Genomic DNA, 24,716 nt, shown 5'->3' with positions numbered 1-24,716 from the left:
CCGTAGTTCCCCTTCCGAGGCAAACGATGGATTCTGCCGCCAACTGGGAACTTCAGACCAGCACGGTTTGAGCGGGACTTTGCCTTGCCCTTAACTGTTCCTCCTGTGTGCGTGTTTCTGCGTAAAAATTCCATAAGATGCTGTTAACAGCTCGACAGCCAATTTAGTATTACTGGCTGCCGCTCTGCTAACTCTCTCTTTTATATCGTTTCACTGTTTCCCGTTCTGCGTATAGGAAAGGAATTCTAACAAAGGGAACGTCCGTCCACCGCTACCACTAGCAGGTATAAAATGAAATGTGATCTGAGAAATAGCGTCATCATTCGTCATCTAACACTCGGTGTGGATAGACGAATAACCTACTACGACTAATTTCGATTTTGTTTTATCTTTTCGCAGTTTTCTACCTACCCAAGCTATGGGTAAAACGAGCCATAGGTCCGAGAAGGATCCAAAGGATGCTAAGCGCCTGAAGCCAAGTGATGTACAGGTAAACGACCGTTTGCTGAGTAACAACCAATACGCTGATCTGCCAGTTGATGTCGAAGAGGAACTGCAGAAGAAGGAAAAAATGCCGCCTTTCTACCTGAAGGGCTTCCCACCAACTCTACGCTCGGATTTCAACACACTGATCAGCAAAGGACTACAGGCAACAATCCGTCTATGTACTGAAGGCTACAAAATAACTGTTCCGGCTTTGAACCACTACAAAGGAGTGGAATGTTATCTGAAGCAGACAAAAGCGGAATACTTCACACACGATATTGCCGTCAACAAACCTATGAAGGTTGTACTTCGAGGACTACCCGATATGATGAAAGCCGAACTAAAGCAAGCATTGTCGGAGGCTGGACTAAAGCCTATGATGGTGTTCAAAATGAAACGACATAATACGGACAAAAAGTTTAGAGATCAACTGTACCTGTTTCATCTGGAGAAGGGTTCCATCATCATGAGTCAACTGAAAACGATTAAATCGTTATTTCACATAATCATCGAATGGCAAAAGTATAAACCGGTACATCGGGATGTCACACAGTGCACGAACTGTTTGAACTACGGCCATGGAGCGAGGAATTGCCACATGAAAAGTCGGTGCAGGAAATGTGCCGAACCACACAATACCAACGATTGCCTACTAGATGACATCGCTGTAAAATGTGTGAACTGTGATGGCGACCATCCATCTACTAGCAAATCGTGTCCCAAACGTGCTGAGTTCACAAAAATTCGACAACAGGCGTCCCGCTTTTTTTTATTTTTTTTTTTTTCGCCTCGAACAGTCATCGGGCGCGGTTCGCTTTTTCGAGCGCTCCGCAAGTAATTTATATTTATTTATTTTTTTGACGCGTAGTCTACGTCGCGCGCGGGCCTTTTTTTTTATATAGCCTTTCGGACAAATTTTATCTAGAATAATGAAGTGCGGTGTAAAATCGTGTATTAATATTGACGATCGCTTCCTTTGGAAATGCGAATTCTGTGAAAAATCGTACCATTCAGCCTGCATCGGCGTGCAGCGGCATCAAGAAAACTTTATTCTGGCATTTATGGTACCAGTGTGTGCCGACTGTCAACATTTAATAAGAACAGGAGCTGAAACTCTAAAACTACTTCATCTACAGGAGCAACTTCTAAAGCATACAAAAAATCAAACGGAAACGTATCACCGGACCACTGCAGACATGAAAACACATTACCTGGAAATATTCGACAGTGTCGAGCGCTTGCTCATCGACGTGAAGCAGTCATTGTCCAGTATCAGCAGAAACGACCACAACATTTGCGGTAAAGTAGGTCAGCGCATGCAGTCATTCGAGGCCTCGCTACACAGTGCCATAAAAAACGTCAGCGATTTTAGTAAAGTAAATGACCAGCATATCAAGGAAATGAGTGAACGGCTTCTTCGCCTCGAAGAAAAATTCTTACGACCTACCAAATCTGAAGTCCCTGCAATAATACCTAACACTATTCTGGAAGAATTGAGAGTTGAAGTCAAAGCAATATCGACTTCAATCTCCAGTATAGGAACCAAAGACCAAAATACCAAACCTAAGTCTCTAGCTGAAGAACTCAAAGAGAAGGAAATTCAAACATGCGACAGTGGCTGGCGCTTCATTGGTGGTAAAAAAATCTGGAAACGAGACTGGAGTGAGTATGACAAGAAACAGCGCACTCGACGGCTGCAGGAAAAACAAGCAGAAAAGGCAAACTTCAGACGAAAACATCGGAAGCGGAAACAACAAAATAATACAAATTACAGTATACGCAGTAAAAACAACAACTACACCAACAACAGCAAACACGACAACAACAACAACAGCAACAACTACACCAACAACAGCAAACACGACAACAACAACAACAGCAACAACAACAACAGCAACAACAACAGCAGCAGCAACAACAACAACAACAACAACGACAATAATGTGCACTACAACAGTAACTTGAACACTAATAGTAACAATACCTGCCACAACAATAACAATAATATGTCATTACAATATACCTTACCCTTGGACAAAGACTTACTAGCAGCTGCACGGGTTCAATTCTCCGGGAATCCAGGTGCAGATATTGCCTCAAAATTCATAAATTTTCAAAAAGGTGAAACAATCAACCCTTACAAAGGAACAAGAAGTATTCAAAACAACACTACTCCGGTCTTAGGAAGTAATGACATCAAAGCTGCACCACCCACATCTCCAATATCACAGAATATAAATACGTCTGCAATATCACAGAACATGAATACAGACAGCCAATTCGAAATTGATCCAATGCGTCCTCCCATTGTACGTCTTACTTCACAATCTGCAAATGGCGACGAACGCTTCTTGAAAGCAAGACTTCGTGACCCGAAAATAATGCACGTCGTCCGTCTGTATTTGTCGTACATGAAAAATCAACAACCTACAGTATGCATCGAGGGTATGACACCAACTAGTATAAAAATGCTATTAGCATCAGAAGGTCTTCCAACAACACCTGACCACCTCCTACGAATCTTCATCGAAGTGCATCAGGAATATGGAATGAAACCTAAGGAAGCGCTGGCCGACCTGGACTCTTATGGGAAATTTTTGACAAGTGAACGCATCCGCCGACTCCAACTAATCCGGGAAGCCGAACACAATTTTACAAGGCCGAATTTTCGGAAATAACGACGCCCCTTGACGAAGGAATAGACACAGAAATTAGTAATGTAAGTATTCCAGAATTCTCAAAAACTTCTTCGCTTCATAGACAAAATGTGACTGAAATTTTGGTCTATTGCCAAAATTTCAACCGCATGAAAAGCCCAGCCAAAATGAAAGAAATTCATCAAAATTTAATAACCTCCTCTTTCGACGTAATACTTGGAACTGAAAGCAGCTGGGATGAAAGTGTTAGAAGCGAAGAAGTCTTTGGAAATAATTTTAACGTATTCCGGCACGACCGAAATTTATCTCTCTGTCAGAAAAAATCTGGAGATGGAGTCCTCATAGCCATAAACTCTTGCTATACTTCTGAAAAAATATTACTCCTAAATATAAAGAATTTGAGCATGTATGGGCCAAAGTCTCAATATTGGGAGAAGAACATATTTACTGCTCTGTCTACTTCCCACCCGAAAATGCGAACAAATTCGCTTTTGAATTATTCTTTCAATCTTTAGACACAATTATTTCGAATATGGAACCTGCAGTAAAGCTTCATATTTTTGGCGACTTCAATCAACGTAATGCGGACTTCATTTCTGACATTGAAAATGAATCAATCTTACTTCCAGTCGTAGGAGAAAACGCAACATTGCATTACTTTTTCGACAAAATTTCTAATTTTGGCCTGCATCAAGTAAACTCCGTAAAAAATCAACAAAATGCATATTTAGACCTTCTTTTCACAAATTGCACAGAAGACTTTTGTGTGAACGCATCAAACCTGCCATTATGGAAAAATGAAGCGTTTCACACTGCAATTGAATATTCATTATTTACACACAATGCATCCCTTCCCTACGACTTGGAATATGAGGAAGTGCCGGAATACAATAAAATTGACTTTGAAGAAGTCAAGTGTAGACTAAGTATAATAAATTGGCGGAACATACTGAGTACAGAAGGAAATGTCGACGTCGAAGTAAACAAATTCTATCACATTATAAACAAAATATTAGCCGAAACTTTGCCCATGAAAAGAAGAAGAAAAAATCATAACAGCAAATTACCTGTATGGTTCAATTCACAATTAAAACATTTGAAAAATAGGAAACAAAAAGCACACAAAACTTACAAACAAGAAAAAAGTGACGCTCATCTTCAAAATTACTTAAATCTATGCAATCAGCTCAAAATAGCCATTAACACAGCACACGAAGAATACAACCGCAAAATTGAAAACGAAATAAAGACTTGCCCTAAGAACTTTTTTAACTACACACAAACTAAACTAAAAAGCAACAATTTTCCATCTCAAATGCACCTCGACGAACATGTAGGGACAAATAGTACAGAAATCTGCAATCACTTTGCAAATTTTTTCCAAGAAGTATATACATCTTATTCAGAAACTGACCGTGACCGTGAATACTTCTCTTTCATACCAGCATTTTCCAACTCCATCTCTGTAAACTATCTATCAGAACATGACATTTCGACAGCACTGAAAAACTTAGACGCCTCAAAAGGGCCTGGACCTGACAGTACACCACCAATATTTTTAAAAAATCTTGCTGAAGAACTTACACTACCACTACAACTACTTTTTAACTTATCACTTAATAAATGTACTTTTCCTAAAGCATGGAAATCTTCTTTTCTTGTACCAATATTTAAATCTGGTGCAAAATCTAACATTCGGAACTACCGTGGAATAGCCATTATCTCATGCATTCCAAAATTATTTGAAAAAATTGTAAACGAAAAACTTTTTCATCAACTTAAAAATGTAATAACAAACAAACAACATGGCTTTTTTAAAGGCCGCTCAACTACAACAAATCTCTTAGAATTTATGACATTCACTCTGAATGCAATGGACGCCGGAAACTACGTAGAAACTCTTTACACTGACTTTAGCAAAGCCTTCGACCGTATTGACATACCTTTACTTCTACACAAACTACAAAAATATGGCATAGAACATACTCTTCTTGAATGGCTCAAATCATACTTAACGAATCGTGTACAGGTAGTCCGCTTCCAAAACATTCTGTCCGAACCAATTAATGTAACTTCTGGCGTACCTCAGGGTTCTCACTTAGGGCCTCTCCTTTTCATTTTACATATAAACGACATTTCCTTCATACTCAAAAATCTGAAAGTGCTTATATATGCAGACGACATGAAACTCTTCATGGAAATTAAAAATATCAACGACGCTGTAATATTCCAGAACGAAATCAATCTATTCCACATTTGGTGCTGCAAAAGTCTACTCCAACTCAATGTAAAAAAATGTAACTCAATAACTTTCAGTAGGAAAAATGAAACTATATCCACAAACATACATCTAGGAAATCAACTTGTAGAAAAATGTAAAATTGTAAGAGATTTAGGCGTAATCTTAGACTCCAAGCTCACTTTTGTTGAACACTACAATACCATAATCAATAAAGCTAATAGCATGCTGGGCTTTATTAAACGCTTCAGTCATAACTTTCAGGACCCATATACAATTAAATTATTATACACTACATATGTCAGACCTATTTTGGAATATTGCAGTCTAGTATGGAATCCATACAATATTATTCACGAAGAACGCATCGAATCTATTCAAAAACAATTTCTTTTATATGCACTTCGTAAATTAAACTGGACAACATTCCCTCTACCATCATATGAAGCACGCTGCATGCTCATCAATATACAAACACTTAAAGAACGCCGCGACTTTGCAATGCTTTATTTTATCAGCGACATTATTTCTCAACGCATTCAATCAGCTCCATTATTATCGCAATTAAATTTTTATATACCTAGCCGTCAACTACGTTCCAGGAAATTATTTTTAGAAAAACAAGCTAGAACAAATTATGCAAAATACAGTCCAGTCAATCGAATAATGCGCCATTACAATCAATACAGCGAACATCTTGACCTTACTATGTCAAAAAATCAAATCAAATCTCAGCTATGTCGTAGAAATAATGCGTAGTATGTAAGTGAACATTGTAAACAATTTATATGTAGTCTACATTTGCTTGACGAAAAAATAAAAAAGAGGCAGAACTCGAACCTGCGTTCCAATGCAAAACAATCAACGCGCAAGAATGTTCCACAAAAGGATGAAATTAATTTCCCACGGCTCCCACCGAAGAGGGATATTCCGAATTTGTCGCCACTTCCTCGCAGCAATCCAAAGACTTCAGCCGCTGGATCTCAAAAAGAATCTTCCTCAAGAATCCCTCCTGGATGGGGCAATAATCAACCACAAGCAAAGGATGACTCTGGTGATTTATTGTCTGCTGAACAACTGATCGTCATTTTTGAAACAAAACTACGAAACTGCAGAACGCGGTTAGATCAAATCAACGCCTTAGGCAAATTTATCATCGAATATTCAATATAATGAGTTGGTTATAGTAAATTGGAATGCTTGCTCACTCAGGAGCAAAACTGCTGAATTGTCCGACTTTCTTCAAGAGAAGAATGCCGATATTGCTATTTTAACTGAAACTCATCTTAAACCTGAAATTTCTATTTTTATTTCCAATTACAGGATTCACAGGCTCGACAGGACAACTACCAGACTAAACTAAAAACAAAAAAAAAGTTGCACTCCATCTCTGGAAAGATGACTTGAACGAGCAAAATTTATAGCGACATTTAAATTTAAAGCTATGTTTGATTTAAGCCATGTTTCCCACAAAGCAAATACATCATATTTTCGACTATGCCATAAAACTTGAAAAGAATGCCGTTGTAGGATGAATCATTTGCGGCGGATGATAGTTTATTCATCAAATGAAATAAATGATAGTTACTTAAAAAAATTACAGTGTTATGTACGAGTCACGACCGATCATGATTACACTAAAAATGAAGTTTTGGAACTCTCCTATCAACAGATTTAAATTTGAAACATAGAAGAATAATTATCATCTAATATATCATCGTCAAGTGCGTTCAAGAAGTATTTATAATATTTATAGCAAAAGTTTTTTTTTGCAAACTTCCACTTCCGTTAGTAAATAGAAACTGCTGTTCACGACAAGTGCCAGCGGTGATTGGTTTGCTATGTTTGATGCCTGTTATTAAAATCGTACGTGAAGTCGACAACAGGTGTTTCCGAAAAGGCTATATGAAAATTTCCAACGCAGATACACATCTACGGATTTTTGTTTTCTCTACAGAACTTCTTAGAACTTATGTATTTTGATGTGTTTCTTCAGAAACATGACGATTCAATACAGACCGACGTCAGATAAAAAAGTGGAATCACTGATGCTTCACGATATTCGAAGCGATATTTAAACTTCTCTGATTTGTTTGAACGAAATATATAACGAGTCGTTTCATTTCGAAATTTAAAAGCAAAACTAACGGTGGGAAATGTTAGAAACAACATTGCAGGATCGACGTGGATGCACAATGGTTTCTATATAGTATCGTGTACTACCACATGCTAATGGAACTTGGAGATGCAGATTATGTGTAGCCTTGTAGTTAAAAACTAGAGGGTGGTATATGATGCACTACCAAAATTGGGGCCAAACCTTATGTGAAATTTTTCAATATGGGCAAGGAAGAAATCGGAAATCAATTTTCAAATCCTATCAGAACTAATTAGCTCAAGTGACACGTTCCCCTAGTTATTTGGAGATTTGTGTCTCGCTGCCGATATTATGCTTCGTAAGACTGAATCAATTTCTAACCATTTAATAAGGTTACATGATTATTGTTTGTTTCAATAATAGTAGCTAAGGGCTTACGCTGAAAGAAAGTTCATTGTTTAATCGGTTAGCCGTTTAGCACGAAAATGGAGATACCAGAATGCATAAGACCCTGCAATTCATTCTTGAAGTAATATTTTCGAATCAACTTAAATGTGGCAAATCCAGTAAGAAATCACCGAGATACAAGCGATTCAAATTGGGTCCGAAAAATCTATCGCTGATAGTTCTGAATTGACCTGCTAGTTCACGTAGCAAACGAACAAGTTTTGTAGCAGACGGAAAATGACTCCACATACACAAACGCAACTATTAAGCGAGCGAATGGATACAACTCAGTACTGAAATCCGCTCATTACACTAGTTACGTTCTTCCTTTACAGGCAACCAGCAGAGACTGAAGACTGAAATGGTGAAAAGGCACATGATTATAGATTTTTTGATGCATGACGCAAAGCCTCCTTATAGCAAACGAAGCAGAAGCTACTATATGAAATTTTAGGTTTAGATCTACGATTGAAACCGTCGGCCCTGCTCGAAAAATCAAGAAATGACATCATCCGCTGTGATGGGAAAGTTTTGAAATTCTCAGGCCCGGGTATTTGGTAATCTTCGTTACCGGAACTTGCAAGGCGAAGTTTGGTAATTGCGTTTAAACGCACGGAAACCCAAATTTCAGCAATGGTTATCCCTTTTTAGCGAACCGTCTTACCCCACACATTTCGCAAGGGTCAGTGGCCTAATTCGGCTGCAAATCTATTATCATGTGAACGAGAGAGTCACAGAATCTATTATCATGTCCGTGAGAGAGTCACAGAATCACGAGGCTCCAGTGCCATAAGTAACTCATTTGGGTGTTATAGCAAACCTTCCATTGAACGGCAGTTCATTTGCGGTGCTTCAAGTTGTTGATTTGCGTTGGATAGTTTATGAGATCAATACTCGATAAATTAAATATAACTTATGACATCCAATTACTATTTTGGTACGGACGATAAATTAGAACTAAATATTTTAACAGCTGCACGGAACGACCGGAATTAGCTCTGCGCCTAATTCGTATTACTGTTTTTGAATTAGTTGATTTTAACAACAAAATTTCCAAAATAACTATAAAATTAGTTAAAATTGAGAATTTAATTTGCTGAAAAAACTCTTATTTTTAGAGAATGTGTTTAGTTGGTGAATATCCCGGACACAAACCAGCAATATTTCAATCCAACACGAAATTCTCATTGACAACTAATTTTGTTATTAAAATCAGAAAATTTGTTTCTATTTATCTATCACCATCATTACTGAAGGACAGCACAAAGAAAACAATACTGAAATGGGTATTATTAACAAGTTTATTAGCCAAAAACTCATGAGAAGTGTCAAAGCAAAACAATCCATTAAAAAGCTAAACAGGAGAGTCTTATTGAAACTGCTTGAAAATTGTTTTGATGTTTTTCGCATGTGTTCGATAGAACTTTATTTAAATTGCTAAACCGATATGTAAAAATGTCGTAAACTGTTAGAGGAAATCGTATTTATTCAGAATTTGTGCACACTTGAAGCGATTGTGCGTAATGATGTTTTTACGCGGAACAGTGAAGTGAATTTCGAATGTTTCACTCTAATTGTGATGAAGTTTTTTTGTATCTTCAAACCTTCCGAGCTGCGCCGTCCGGTGTACTACTTGTATTCGGTTTTTGTTTTGCGAGTGCCAAAAGTTTTCAGTGAGAATGAAGAAAACAGTGATTTAGAAGAAAAAAAATTCAAAAAGATGTTTATGTTTCGTTTGTCTTTTTCTTAAATACAACATCGTATTTATACCTGCCAATATAGAAAGGACAACCGCGTCTGAAATTTTTCGGCAGTAGTGTGCCATCTATTGGCTAGTAGTCATTACGGTGTTACCGTTTCGGTGACAGGGCGCCATATAGCTGCAGATTGCAGAAGCCAATTCAACCATTCATATTGGTTGAAAACAACATTTTATTTCTTTAATTCAACTAAAAAATTAGTTGAATGGAAATGAAATGTGCCTTAGCTAAGAAATGACAGCACGTTTAATTTGTGAATTCAACTAAAAAAATAGTCATTTCAACAAATATTTTATTATTATTAAGGGAATGAGAATAAAAAATCTAAATTAGCAAAAGTAATATTTTTTTAGTTGTCTCAAAAAATAACTAACTAAAATCAGCAAATCAACTAAATTTTTCGCGAAAATGCTGATTTCGGCCGTTCCAAAGGCAAGGCACAAATCTCCAAACAACGAGGTACCTGCCACTTGATCCAATTAGTTCTGATTCTTGATTCCTGAAGGTGCTATTTTCCATTTGAAAATCACCGATTATTTGCTCCAAGCTTTGAATTTGATCAATCAAAGATGGCTTGTAAGTTAATATTTTTTCTATTTCAGAGAACTTTAAAGCTCTTACTTTTGGAATGAGGCTTAATTTGGGTATACAAATATTAAAAACAAAAGGCAGGGATTACTCACGGTTCCTCGTTCCTGAAGGATTAAAATACACCGCTTTAGTGTTCAAGCCTTCTAATTGCTAATTCTAACACGAATCCCAGAGTCAAATGAAAGTGTATTAAAAATTGCCACTGTGTTATAAAACAGAATATGAATGATAAAAGAAGGCACAAGCAGGTAGAATAAAACATGTTTTTATTTTACTTTAATTTCAGAGTTGTAGTGTTTGTTGCAGACGGATTACGAATGGAATCATTTCTAAGACATCAAGCCAACCGTACCGAATTTTTAAGGAAAATAATTCTTTCTGAAGGAGCATTTGGAATATCTTACACACGAGTTCCAACCGAGTCAAGGCCAGGACATGTAGCTTTATTTGCAGGTACTGTGTGTGCTACTTCGGTTGTACATCAAATTATTATGATTATTATTATTATTATTGTTATTATTATTATTATTATTATTATTATTATTATTATTATTATTATTATTATTATTATTATTATTATTATTATTATTATTATTATTATTATTATTATTACTATTATTATTATTATTATTATTAACTACTACTACTACTACTACTACTACTGCTCCTATTATGATCAGTATAATTACTATTTGTCTTTGTCTTCAAGGAATGCATGAAGATCCTAGTGCAGTTTTCAAAGGATGGAAAGAAAACCCGGTGGAGTTTGATTCCGTTTTCAACCGTAGTAACTTTGCATATATTTGGGGTAGTCCCGATATAGTTTCTGTTTTTTCGTATGGAGCGGAAAATAAAAATATTCGAACCGATTCATATTCGCCTAACATAGAAAGTTTTTCTCCAACCTCCAATACTAGTGTTTTAGATATATGGGTTTTTGAAAAAGTGAAGGAATTTCTTTCTACATCGGTAAATCGTAACATCATTTCAACGGAAGAAAAAGTTATTTTATTTCTACACCTATTAGGATTAGATACTGCTGGGCATGTACACAAACCATATTCAAAGTATGATTATATGTTTGTGGTAAGTGATTACAGTAATGCATTATGAGTTTAGTCATTTTTCAGAAAATTTAAAAATTGTGGACAAAGGCATTCAGGAAATTGCAACTTTGATCGATAAAACCACAAATCACGATAATAAAACTGCTTTTATATTCACCTCTGATCATGGCATGACGGATAGAGGATCGCACGGATCGGGCGATTTTACTGAAACTGAAACCCCTTTCATTGCGTGGGGTGCTGGAATTCAACACTGGGAAAAGGCCTCGATCGGTGAAAACTTGTAAGTATGCCTATTTTACTAAAACTAGGAGAAACAAGCATTATTTTCTAATAGTTTCCGAACAGCGTTGCTATCCATTCCAAAATGCAATCCCTCCCCATCGCCAATGCAAGTCTCTAACGAACCCGAAATTATTGAAATTGGTTCATCCATATCAGAGAAAATTTGGCGGTAATGAGTTTCAAATTTTTCTGATTTATTGATTCTTTTCGGTGAGAATTAAAAAACCTTACTGTTCCTCAGCTATCGGACGACAACATATATTCTTCGTCAGTATTTATTTATTGGGAAAAGCCGGATGGAAATGAAATGTGGCAGTCTTACTCTCCAGCAGGCATAAAACCTCCTCATCATTTGTATCAACAGATAACAATGATCCAACAGATACATTTAGACATAACACTAACAAATAAAACTAAATCTTTGACCCTATAACTAGTTGATGACATCAAGCATAACAGGATAGTAATAGTGCTCTAATATTTCATTTTAACCATAATTTGTTCTTGCAATAGGTAATATTAGAAAGAGGTGGGAACGTAGCTTACGTCGATGAATGTCGATATTTATCAATTGCGAGAGTTCGGGACAATCGGTACGTGATTAAGGCAAATCAGCAACTAAAGTTGCCTTGACACTCCGACGAACAAAAACCCGATATAAGTCAATAAAGTTACATCGATCTATGCAACTAGGAAGATTAGTAGGATTTCTCCATGGTAGTTTACGCAGGGCAAATCTAACAAATGTATGTTGAATAGCTTCGATCCGCTTCATGTCGATTTGATAGTAAGGCGATCAGACAACAGCTGAATATTCATGCGTCGAACGGACTATAGCATAATATAATACTTTCAGACAATGTACATTGACATAGCTCTTAGTAATGCGAAAAAACGAAACCTTGAAGCTTGGAGGCCTCAGAAATCACATAATCAATATGACTTTTGAAATTCAAGAATGATACCTAAATCTTTAACGGTAGACTTGCGTTTCAGTGCATTCTGCAAAATGTTGTAGTCGTAGCTAAATAGCGAGTGTTTGAGAGTAATCGTCGTAACGGAACATTTCAAGGCATTTAAAATCATTCTATTGTCAATACATAAGTTGACGAATGTGTGCTGCAAAAATATAGTGTCGTCGGGCGATCTTACTAGTTAAGGTTTACTAAGACTAGTATTTATATAAAATTTACAATTTCAATGAATACATCACAAATATATAATTTATAGACAATCACAAATTTATGCGCATCCAAGAAATCGCCTGATTCAGACGGTTTGCCGAAGGAGTTTTATTTGCGCACATTCAACATCACCCACCGCGAGCTGAATTTAATTCTGAACGAAGCCATTAACAGATCGGCTGAAAAGTTCGTATCGTTCCTATGAGAGGGCGCCACTAGAATTAAATCCATACCATTTTCAGTTAGTACCAACCTTCAAAAGATACGTGTATAAATTCGACAGCTGTCTGATTATTAGTTTGTGAGATATTGCATTTTGAGTGAAGCTACTTTTGTTATTGTGAAAAAATGGAAAAAAGGAATTTCGTGTGTTGATGAAACACTACTTTTTGATGTAAAAAAGTGCCGCCGATACCAAAAAATGGCTTGATGAGTGTTATCCAGACTCTGCACCGGGCGAAGCAACAATTCGTAAGTGGTTTGAAAAATTTCGTACTGGTCATATGAGCACCGAAGACGATGAACGCAGTGGACGTCCAAAAGAGGCTGTTACCGATGAAAACGTGAAAAAAATCCACAAAATGATTTTCAATTACCGTAAAGTGAAGTTGATCGAGATAGCTGACACCCTAAAGATATCAAAGGAACGTGTTGGACATATTATTCACGAATATTTGGATATGAGAAAGCTTTGTGCAAAATGGGTGCCGCGTGAGCTCACAATCGATCAAAAACAACAACGAATTTATGATTCTGAGCAGTGTTTGGAGCTGTTATATCGAAATAAAACCGATTTTTTTCGTCGATATATAACAATGGACGAAACATGGCTCCATCACTTCACTCCGGAGTCCAATCGACAGTCAGCTGAGTGGACTGCACGCGATGAACCGAACCCAAAGCGTGGAAAGACTCAACAATCGGCCGGTAAGGTTATGGCGTCTGTATTTTGGGATTCGCATGCTATAATTTTCATCGACTACCTTGAAAAGGGAAAAACCATCAACAGTGACTATTATATAGCGTTTGAAGGACGAAATTAAAAAAACGGCCTCATTTGAAGAAGAAAAAAGTTTTGTTTCATCAAGACAATGCACCGTGTCACAAGTCGATGAAAACCATGCTGAAATTGAACGAATTGGGCTTCGAATTGCTCCCTCATCCACCGTATTCTTCAGATTTGGCCCCCAGTGACTTTTTCCCGTTCTCAGACCTCAAGGGAATGCTCGCTGGTAAAAAAATTTCAAGCAATGAAGAGTGTTCCGTAGAACAAGAACGCGGGGCGCGTGGGGATCCCAAAATGCTTTAGCAAATCAAACCACCGTTTTAGTGTAGTTCAATTTTAGCTTTGAGCTGTAATTTATTTTTAATTTAGATTAAGTTTTAGTGATAATTGTAATTTTACTCACACAAATCGGTATGCCTTTACAATTTTACGCAGTCTCCCGCACCTAGTGTAAACTTCTAGCTCTATGTAAGGAAAATATAGGTTAGAATTGAATTTTTACATAAGTTTCAATTACTAACAATAATCTTTCTTCGTAGATTTAAGCTACCAATCAGTTTTAACTAGGTTCTAAGTTTGAAACAAATTTTAAAGATTGTAACTTTTAATTATTATTATAATTAGGTTTAAGTTTTAATTCTTCACAGAAATAGCTGTTAATACTCGTGTTCGGTTTTAGAATAAACAATTTCTGACAGTTCTTTTCGCTACACGCTTAATAATTTCCCGCCACTTGCTTCGTTAATTGTTTCATCGACAACAGTGCTGCCAGTTTCAACATCCTCCCCCCCGTAATACTGGCCACCTGGTTCAGTTTTACCATCCACCTCTAAGACAGCCAACCTTGAGACAGGTCTACGCATTACCCCCCTCGCAGTTTGAATAATTGCTTGACGAACTTTCCCGTCCGCTCCTTTGAGTACTGTCTGTACTCGACCGCGTTCCCATCCATTTCTTCTGTCTCCATCTACGATGTACACTAGGTCACCTTCGGCAACAGGTTTAACATCGCCGAACCACTTCGTACGCTTGGTGAGGGTCGGCAGATACTCACGAGTCCATCTTCTCCAAAATACGTCAAGTTGATACTGGATCTGACTCCACGAAGTTCGCAGAGCCGCTCCTGAATCCGTTGGCTTAACTGCTGGCTGACGAACGCCACTGGAGTTTTCCAGAAGGAAGTGATTGGGTGTAATCGCTTCGCTTTCCTCTGAAGTCAATGGTAGATACGTCAAAGGACGAGTGTTGACTATCGCCTCTGCTTCGACAACCAATGTAAGTAATGCTTCATCGTCAAGCTTACGACAGTTATCGTACGCTGTTTGCATCGCAGTTTTTATAGAACGAACCATTCTTTCCCACGACCCACCCATGTGTGGGCTCGCGGGTGGTATAAATAGTTCTCCTTGTTGTTGTTTTTTTTTTAAATAACTATTTATTGGAATATGAGTTAAAATTAAATTATTAAGATTTAAATTGGGTGTTCAGCCACAAGTGGTGACTTTTCAGCCCTGTTATATATATATATATATATATATATATATATATATATATATATATATATATATATATATATATATATATATATATATATATATATATATATATATATATATATATATATATATATATATATATATATATATATATATATATATATATATACGATTTGGTTATTACCATGAAGACATCATTTGCTTCCGCAATTCTGAGATTTTTGTGTAGGGAAAATTCTAAACCTACTTGTATTGTGTAATGGGGAAAAGGAACTTATATACTAACTTACTAACTAATACAGAGAGCGAATCGATTCAATTGAAGATTGCATCGATTTTTGTCGGAATTTGCTTATAATATTATGTGACATTACATCTAATGGTTCTATATTTGTGAGTCTGTGTAACTCATTTGTACTAAACCAGGGAGGACGCTTCAAAATCATTTTCAGAATTTTATTCTGAATCCTTTGAAGCGTTTTCTTCCTGGTGGAACAACAGCTTGACCAAATTGGTACCGCATATAGCATGTCTGGTCTGAAAATTTGTTTATAAATTAACAATTTGTTTTTTAGACAGAGCTTAGAATTTCTGTTTATAAGAGGATATAAACATTTAATATATTTATTACACTTTGCCTGGATTCCTTCAATGTGATCCTTGAAAGTGAGTTTTTTGTCATACGTTAAACCTAAGTATTTAGCTTGATCAGACCATGTCAATTCCAAGCCATTCAATTTAATAAGTTCTCCTTGTATTTCTTGCATCTGTTCCCTCAACAGTCTATCAGCTCCTTGGAAGTTAGTTCCGTTGTCGGAATGTATCTCTACCGGAGAGCCACGTCGACAAACGAACCGCCTTATGCACTTGACGCACGAATCGGTACTGAGGTTATGAGCGACTTCAACGTGAACGGCTCTAGCGGTCAGGCAAGTGAATACAGCGATCCAACGTTTTGCATTACTTCTTCCAATTTTAACGAGTAGCGGTCCGAAGAAATCAACACCCACATAGCTAAACGGTCGAGTGAAAGAAGCCAAGCGTGCCGCTGGTAATGGAGCCATCTGCGGTATCTGGGGCCTGACTGTTGATTTTGCACCACTGACAAGTTTTTGATAACTGTTTCACTGCTACTCTCAGTCTTGGCACGTAATACTTCTGGCGTATTTCGTTAGTTACGGTTTCGTGATTACCATGTCGAAACTTACGATGGTAATCGTCCAGCAGTAGAACGGTAAACTTATGATTCCGTGGGAGTATGACTGGAAACTTTGCTTCTAAGTTGATGTTAGGAGCCTTCCCGATTCGTCCGCCAACGCGAAGCAATCCATTATCGTCTAATATAGGTGACAACTGGAAAATGACACTACTTTTGCCTATAGATCCTGTCTTCTCAGCCGAGTCTCGCTGGTTTTTCACGAATATCGCCATTTCATCGGGAAACGCCTGCCATTGCACCATTTGTATCAATGAATATTCTGCCGATTTTAGTTCCTCTGATGTTAAAATTCCGCTCACTACTTCTTCTCCAATCTGCTTCCGCTTCAAATTTGCCAGAAATCTTGCCACGTACGCGGCGGTTCTTACCACCCGAGAAAGCTTCGAAAACCGATCCAGATCGATCACAGGTTTCGGTAACACAACTTTACTGTGTGAGTAACAAGGACGCAACTCTTCTTCCGTGTCTACAGCAGAGTTCTTCTGTATAGGCCAACTTATTTCCGGTCCGCGCAGAAATTCTGGGCCTTTAAACCACATACTGTCTTGCGTCAGCTTTGGTCCTTGACCCCATTGGTTGCAGCATCGGCTGGAGTAGATTTTGAGGGCACCCACCGCCATTCGCTAACATTCGTTGTCGTAAGCAACTCCCCGATACGACAGGCCACGAACTGCTTATATCTGCGATGATCTGCTCGAAGCCACGACAACACAGTAGCCGAGTCGCTCCACAAATACTTCTGCACTATGGCGAGACAGTGACCTTCTTCAACGAATTTCATCAATCGCGATCCCAACACTGCGGCTTGCAATTCCATTCTAGGCACCGAGAGAGGTTTTAACGGAGCCACTTTTGCTTTTGCGGAAACCAGGGTACACTCTCCTACTCCATCAGAATTTACTAAACGAAAATAAACAGCCGCGGAATAAGCTACTTCGCTAGCATCGACGAAAACATGCAGCTGTAATCCATCATAGCGTTTTACCGTCGCTTGGTGGAAATAACACCTTGGAATACGCACATCGCTTACTTCTTCGAAGAGTTTGGTCCATTTCTGCCAACGCTCAAAAATTCTATCGCTCACTAGTTCGTCCCATTCGATTCCCGATCGCCAGACATCTTGAAGAAGCATTTTCCCGTGGATATGGAATAGACTCAGAAGTCCTAGCGGATCAAAGAATCCCATCAGGCATTTCAGTATCTGTCGCTTTGTGGGTCGCTGATTGTCATCAACCAGGCTCTGGATCTCGGTCGACATCATCGTAGAAAAGTAGAGTTCATCGGTTTCAGTACTCCACAGCAATCCTAGAACGCGTTCGAATGCACCTCCATGGACGACGGTGTTTGTTCCAGCTGAATTTGTTTCTTCTAACTCTTTCAATACTTCTCTACTATTCGAACGCCAGCTTCTTAGTAGAAATCCTCCTTCTTCGTGAATCATGCGCATCACTCGACTGACACGCACAGCTTCTTCAGTGCTCTCAAAACTATCCAAGCAGTCATCCACATAATGGTTCTCGACTATTCCTTTTACGGCGCGAGGATATCTTTCCCGAAACTCTTCGGCGTTTTTATTTTTTACAAACTGCGCTGACGCTGGCGAGCACGATGACCCAAATGTAGCCACATCCATTAGGAAGATTTCCGGAGTATGCGAGGGATCCGAACGCCAGAGGAATCGCTGAGAGTGCCGGTCTTCTCTACGTATAGAGATTTGGTGGAACATCTCTTTGATGTCTGTAGAAATTCCAACTTTGAATTGGCGAAAACGTAACAGAACTGCTGGCAGCGAAGTCAGCTGATCGGGTCCTTTCAGAAGCATTGTGTTGAGTGATATTCCTTTAACCTTCGCCGCTGCATCCCAAATTAATCGCACTTTACCTGGTTTTCGAGGATTTTTGACTATCCCTAACGGCAGATACCAGACGCGTATCAGGTCAGCGACAAGCAACTCATCTTTAGTTGCTAGATGAGCATAACCATTATTCTGATAGGCAGATAACTGTTCCTGTACGATTTCCTTGAGCAAAGGTTCTCGGGCCAGTTTCTTCTCCAGGCATTCCAGACGTTTTAGGGCCATGTTGTAACTATCTGGGAGTTCAATATGGTCGAACCTCCACAATAATCCCGTCTCGAATCGTTTGCCTATGCGAATTGTTGTTTTCTCGAGAATACACTGGGCCCGTTTTTCTTCTTCCGACATAATCACAGGTACCTCTTTAGTCGCGACATCTTCCAGCGCGAAATAGTCCTTCACCGTGTTATGCAGCTCTTGAGCTACAGTGCAGTCGCAGGAATGACAGTTTACTGTATGCGTTGTATCGTTTGTTGTCTTGCCACCGTAGACACACCAACCCAATCTGGTTTTGACAGCTACGGGTTCGTAACGTAATCCTTCCTTCGTTCGCAGTGGAACAATCAGATTCAAGTTATTCACTCCGATCAACAATCTAGGCGTTGCGTTTTCGTAGCTTGCAACTGGAAGCCCTTGGAGATGACGATAACGGTTCATTAATCGTTCAAATGAAACAGTTTGTTTCGGGAGCGATAACTCTTTCACCGTGCGTGAGTCTTCAACCTTATACTTCGCATTCCCGTTCAACGCCGAGATTGTCAGAATGACCTGCTTAGAAGTGGCTTCCATCCGCGTCACGTTTCCGGTCCACATCAAGCATAAAGGCTTTATGATTCCATCGGCGCCCAATTCGTTTGCTAATTTCTCTTCGATTAGCGTCAGCGACGATCCTTCGTCGAGAAAAGCGAACGTGTTAATGACACCATTACTGCCACGCAGCACTACAGGCACTATACGGAACAGGATGGCTTCTTCGAGTATCCTATGGGTGAAGTTCCCCGCCGAATGTTGACGACCGTTCAAGGATTGATTGTTTCGCGTCGAATGCAGCAGAGAATGATGCCGATACTGGCATCCCTGGATGCCACAAGATCCTTTGCTACGACAGCTACGATTGCCGTGCGCGTTCAAGCAGTTTCTGCAAAGTCCATTACTATGCACACACCTCCAACGTTCTTCCAAAGGCAGCGATTTGAAGACTCCACAGTCTTGGATGCGATGACCCGGCTTCTTACACAAATAGCATAGCTTCTCCGACACAACGTTATTGACTGAGCCGGCAGCATGAGCGTTGATTGATCCTCGTGTTCTCTGGCTTGTTTTCTCCAACAGAGGCTTATTCACTTTGGTTATCGTCACTTTACCCACTGATGTCATGACACTAGACATAAAACTCGCGAACGTTTTCAAATTGACTTCTCGACAGTTTTTCAAATGCGCACCCCATTCAAATTTAATGTGAGCTGGAAGTATTCCGACAAGCTCGTTCAGCAGAGATGGATTCGACAAGTGTTCGCGTTGTCCGGCAGCTTCTAAGTGGTCGCAAAGAGTTCGAACTACAATACCAAAGTCAATTAGGGTTTCCAATTTTTCAGATTTCGGAGCAGCAACAGACCGAACGTTTTCAAGAAGCGCTTCGATTAAAAGTTCAGGCCTTCCGAAAAGAAAATGCAAGTCCTCCAGCACATGAGGGACACATTCTGGTAAAATCAGACGACTTTGGACGGCTTGGTATGCGGCGCCTTTCAAACACCGCTGTAAACGTGTTAAATTTTCGGCACTTGAGTATCCACAAGCAAGCGTAGTTGTCATAAAACTGCTTATGAACACAGGCCAATCGATAGGATTCCCTGAGAAGGGAGGTAAGTCTTTCGTCATCACCTGCCGGGCTGCTAACTGCGAGGGGGTTGGAACAAATGTAGACATTTTCTGAAGCCGTAGAGGAATCGGGACTGTTCCGAATGAAGGGTTCGGTTGTACATGCTCTTTACCCACATTCTTCGCCAGCTGCCCTTGAGATTGAGAAGCATAGCTGGTTCGCTGCATTTTACATGCAGGTAGAATTTCAACGTTTCCAAATTGAGCAATCAATTCAGAAATATTATCATCATTATCATCAAATGAAGGTTGGACTGTCATATTTTTATTAACGAGTGGTGGCTTACCTGCGCCTACGGAGGGTAAAGGGTTACCTACAGGTTTGTGCATTCCTTTAGCTGGATCAAAGATGTTCGCCTTAGGAACCGCACCGGATTGGATACGCTTGTTATAAGCAGCTGGAGCGGGGCCACTTTGTTGGTTAACTGGTTAACTGGTTGGTTAACGGGTGTTTCAGTGGGCTCGAAATTTGCCTAGTCTGAAATATCACGTTCCTACCGGGATTGTTGTCTTCAGTGATCTGGTCAACATGGGATGTTGATAGCGGCATTGACAGCGAGGCTGTTGATAGATCGCCTACTGCTGGATCAGCGCATTTTTCCATCCATTGACGAACCTGGTTCAAGCTTTGTCGCTTGCTAATCCGGCTGTGGTTCATACTTTCTTCCTCGCATTCCAACTGTGCCTTCCGTAGTTGAAACACTTCATCAAGATGACGTTTTTCTGCTTCCATTGATTGTTTTTCCAGTGCTCGTTTCGCTTCCAATTCTTCCAATTGTAGCGCTAAACGAGCGGCTCTAGTGGTAGAAGATACCGTACGGATGCTTGCATTATCCGGAGCACACTTCCGACACGACCATGGACGTCCTTCGATCGATTCCGATACTCCAGCACACGACATGTGCCACCACGTGTCGCAGTTATCACACTGCACGAAATTATCAGCACTATCCGGACGTTCGCAATTCACGCAGCTCGATGTAATGTCTTCGGTTGGCGTCTGTGGTGTATCACAGTTTCTACTCGTTGCCATATTACTGATTCGCCAATCGATTTGTCTTAAAGAAATGTTCCGTAGAACAAGAACGCGGGGCGCGTGGGGATCCCAAAATGCTTTAGCAAATCAAACCACCGTTTTAGTGTAGTTCAATTTTAGCTTTAAGCTGTAATTTATTTTTAATTTAGATTAAGTTTTAGTGATAATTGTAATTTTACTGCATCCCAAATTAATCGCACTTTACCTGGTTTTCGAGGATTTTTGACTATCCCTAACGGCAGATACCAGACGCGTATCAGGTCAGCGACAAGCAACTCATCTTTAGTTGCTAGATGAGCATAACCATTGTTCTGATAGGCAGATAACTGTTCCTGTACGATTTCCTTGAGCAAAGGTTCTCGGGCCAGTTTCTTCTCCAGGCATTCCAGACGTTTTAGGGCCATGTTGTAACTATCTGGGAGTTCAATATGGTCGAACCTCCACAATAATCCCGTCTCGAATCGTTTGCCTATGCGAATTGTTGTTTTCTCGAGAATACACTGGGCCCGTTTTTCTTCTTCCGACATAATCACAGGTACCTCTTTAGTCGCGACATCTTCCAGCGCGAAATAGTCCTTCACCGTGTTATGCAGCTCTTGAGCTACAGTGCAGTCGCAGGAATGACAGTTTACTGTATGCGTTGTATCGTTTGTTGTCTTGCCACCGTAGACACACCAACCCAATCTGGTTTTGACAGCTACGGGTTCGTAACGTAATCCTTCCTTCGTTCGCAGTGGAACAATCAGATTCAAGTTATTCACTCCGATCAACAATCTAGGCGTTGCGTTTTCGTAGCTTGCAACTGGAAGCCCTTGGAGATGACGATAACGGTTCATTAATCGTTCAAATGAAACAGTTTGTTTCGGGAGCGATAACTCTTTCACCGTGCGTGAGTCTTCAACCTTATACTTCGCATTCCCGTTCAACGCCGAGATTGTCAGAATGACCTGCTTAGAAGTGGCTTCCATCCGCGTCACGTTTCCGGTCCACATCAAGCATAAAGGCTTTATGATTCCATCGGCGCCCAATTCGTTTGCTAATTTCTCTTCGATTAGCGTCAGCGACGATCCTTCGTCGAGAAAAGCGAACGTGTTAATGACACCATTACTGCCACGCAGCACTACAGGCACTATACGGAACAGGATGGCTTCTTCGAGTATCCTATGGGTGAAGTTCCCCGCCGAATGTTGACGACCGTTCAAGGATTGATTGTTTCGCGTCGAATGCAGCAGAGAATGATGCCGATACTGGCATCCCTGGATGCCACAAGATCCTTTGCTACGACAGCTACGATTGCCGTGCGCGTTCAAGCAGTTTCTGCAAAGTCCATTACTATGCACACACCTCCAACGTTCTTCCAAAGGCAGCGATTTGAAGACTCCACAGTCTTGGATGCGATGACCCGGCTTCTTACACAAATAGCATAGCTTCTCCGACACAACGTTATTGACTGAGCCGGCAGCATGAGCGTTGATTGATCCTCGTGTTCTCTGGCTTGTTTTCTCCAACAGAGGCTTATTCACTTTGGTTATCGTCACTTTACCCACTGATGTCATGACACTAGACATAAAACTCGCGAACGTTTTCAAATTGACTTCTCGACAGTTTTTCAAATGCGCACCCCATTCAAATTTAATGTGAGCTGGAAGTATTCCGACAAGCTCGTTCAGCAGAGATGGATTCGACAAGTGTTCGCGTTGTCCGGCAGCTTCTAAGTGGTCGCAAAGAGTTCGAACTACAATACCAAAGTCAATTAGGGTTTCCAATTTTTCAGATTTCGGAGCAGCAACAGACCGAACGTTTTCAAGAAGCGCTTCGATTAAAAGTTCAGGCCTTCCGAAAAGAAAATGCAAGTCCTCCAGCACATGAGGGACACATTCTGGTAAAATCAGACGACTTTGGACGGCTTGGTATGCGGCGCCTTTCAAACACCGCTGTAAACGTGTTAAATTTTCGGCACTTGAGTATCCACAAGCAAGCGTAGTTGTCATAAAACTGCTTATGAACACAGGCCAATCGATAGGATTCCCTGAGAAGGGAGGTAAGTCTTTCGTCATCACCTGCCGGGCTGCTAACTGCGAGGGGGTTGGAACAAATGTAGACATTTTCTGAAGCCGTAGAGGAATCGGGACTGTTCCGAATGAAGGGTTCGGTTGTACATGCTCTTTACCCACATTCTTCGCCAGCTGCCCTTGAGATTGAGAAGCATAGCTGGTTCGCTGCATTTTACATGCAGGTAGAATTTCAACGTTTCCAAATTGAGCAATCAATTCAGAAATATTATCATCATTATCATCAAATGAAGGTTGGACTGTCATATTTTTATTAACGAGTGGTGGCTTACCTGCGCCTACGGAGGGTAAAGGGTTACCTACAGGTTTGTGCATTCCTTTAGCTGGATCAAAGATGTTCGCCTTAGGAACCGCACCGGATTGGATACGCTTGTTATAAGCAGCTGGAGCGGGGCCACTTTGTTGGTTAACTGGTTAACTGGTTGGTTAACGGGTGTTTCAGTGGGCTCGAAATTTGCCTAGTCTGAAATATCACGTTCCTACCGGGATTGTTGTCTTCAGTGATCTGGTCAACATGGGATGTTGATAGCGGCATTGACAGCGAGGCTGTTGATAGATCGCCTACTGCTGGATCAGCGCATTTTTCCATCCATTGACGAACCTGGTTCAAGCTTTGTCGCTTGCTAATCCGGCTGTGGTTCATACTTTCTTCCTCGCATTCCAACTGTGCCTTCCGTAGTTGAAACACTTCATCAAGATGACGTTTTTCTGCTTCCATTGATTGTTTTTCCAGTGCTCGTTTCGCTTCCAATTCTTCCAATTGTAGCGCTAAACGAGCGGCTCTAGTGGTAGAAGATACCGTACGGATGCTTGCATTATCCGGAGCACACTTCCGACACGACCATGGACGTCCTTCGATCGATTCCGATACTCCAGCACACGACATGTGCCACCACGTGTCGCAGTTATCACACTGCACGAAATTATCAGCACTATCCGGACGTTCGCAATTCACGCAGCTCGATGTAATGTCTTCGGTTGGCGTCTGTGGTGTATCACAGTTTCTACTCGTTGCCATATTACTGATTCGCCAATCGATTTGTCTTAAAGAAATGTTCCGTAGAACAAGAACGCGGGGCGCGTGGGGATCCCAAAATGCTTTAGCAAATCAAACCACCGTTTTAGTGTAGTTCAATTTTAGCTTTAAGCTGTAATTTATTTTTAATTTAGATTAAGTTTTAGTGATAATTGTAATTTTACTCACACAAATCGGTATGCCTTTACAATTTTACGCAGTCTCCCGCACCTAGTGTAAACTTCTAGCTCTATGTAAGGAAAATATAGGTTAGAATTGAATTTTTACATAAGTTTCAATTACTTACAATAATCTTTCTTCGTAG

The 24,716-nt window shown here is 39.9% G+C and overlaps 1 protein-coding gene across 1 annotated transcript in view; it reads left to right on the top strand.

The window, feature by feature from the left end:
- The first annotated feature begins 10,243 nt into the window (after window positions 1-10,243).
- LOC131439961 (GPI ethanolamine phosphate transferase 1-like) overlaps window positions 10,244-24,716 on the top strand; it is a 61,721-nt gene continuing 47,248 nt past the window's right edge. Inside the window, exons 1-4 of the mRNA XM_058611086.1 lie at window positions 10,244-10,263; window positions 10,565-10,731; window positions 10,988-11,345; window positions 11,398-11,628. Of these exons, the coding sequence (XP_058467069.1) occupies window positions 10,596-10,731; window positions 10,988-11,345; window positions 11,398-11,628 (725 nt within the window). The 5' untranslated portion in view covers window positions 10,244-10,263; window positions 10,565-10,595. The remainder of the gene's footprint in view (window positions 10,264-10,564; window positions 10,732-10,987; window positions 11,346-11,397; window positions 11,629-24,716) is intronic.

The sequence above is a fragment of the Malaya genurostris genome, unplaced genomic scaffold (genome assembly GCF_030247185.1).
Source record: "Malaya genurostris strain Urasoe2022 unplaced genomic scaffold, Malgen_1.1 HiC_scaffold_24, whole genome shotgun sequence".
Lineage (NCBI taxonomy): Eukaryota > Metazoa > Arthropoda > Insecta > Diptera > Culicidae > Malaya > Malaya genurostris.
This window is presented reverse-complemented; position numbering and strand designations above follow the sequence as displayed.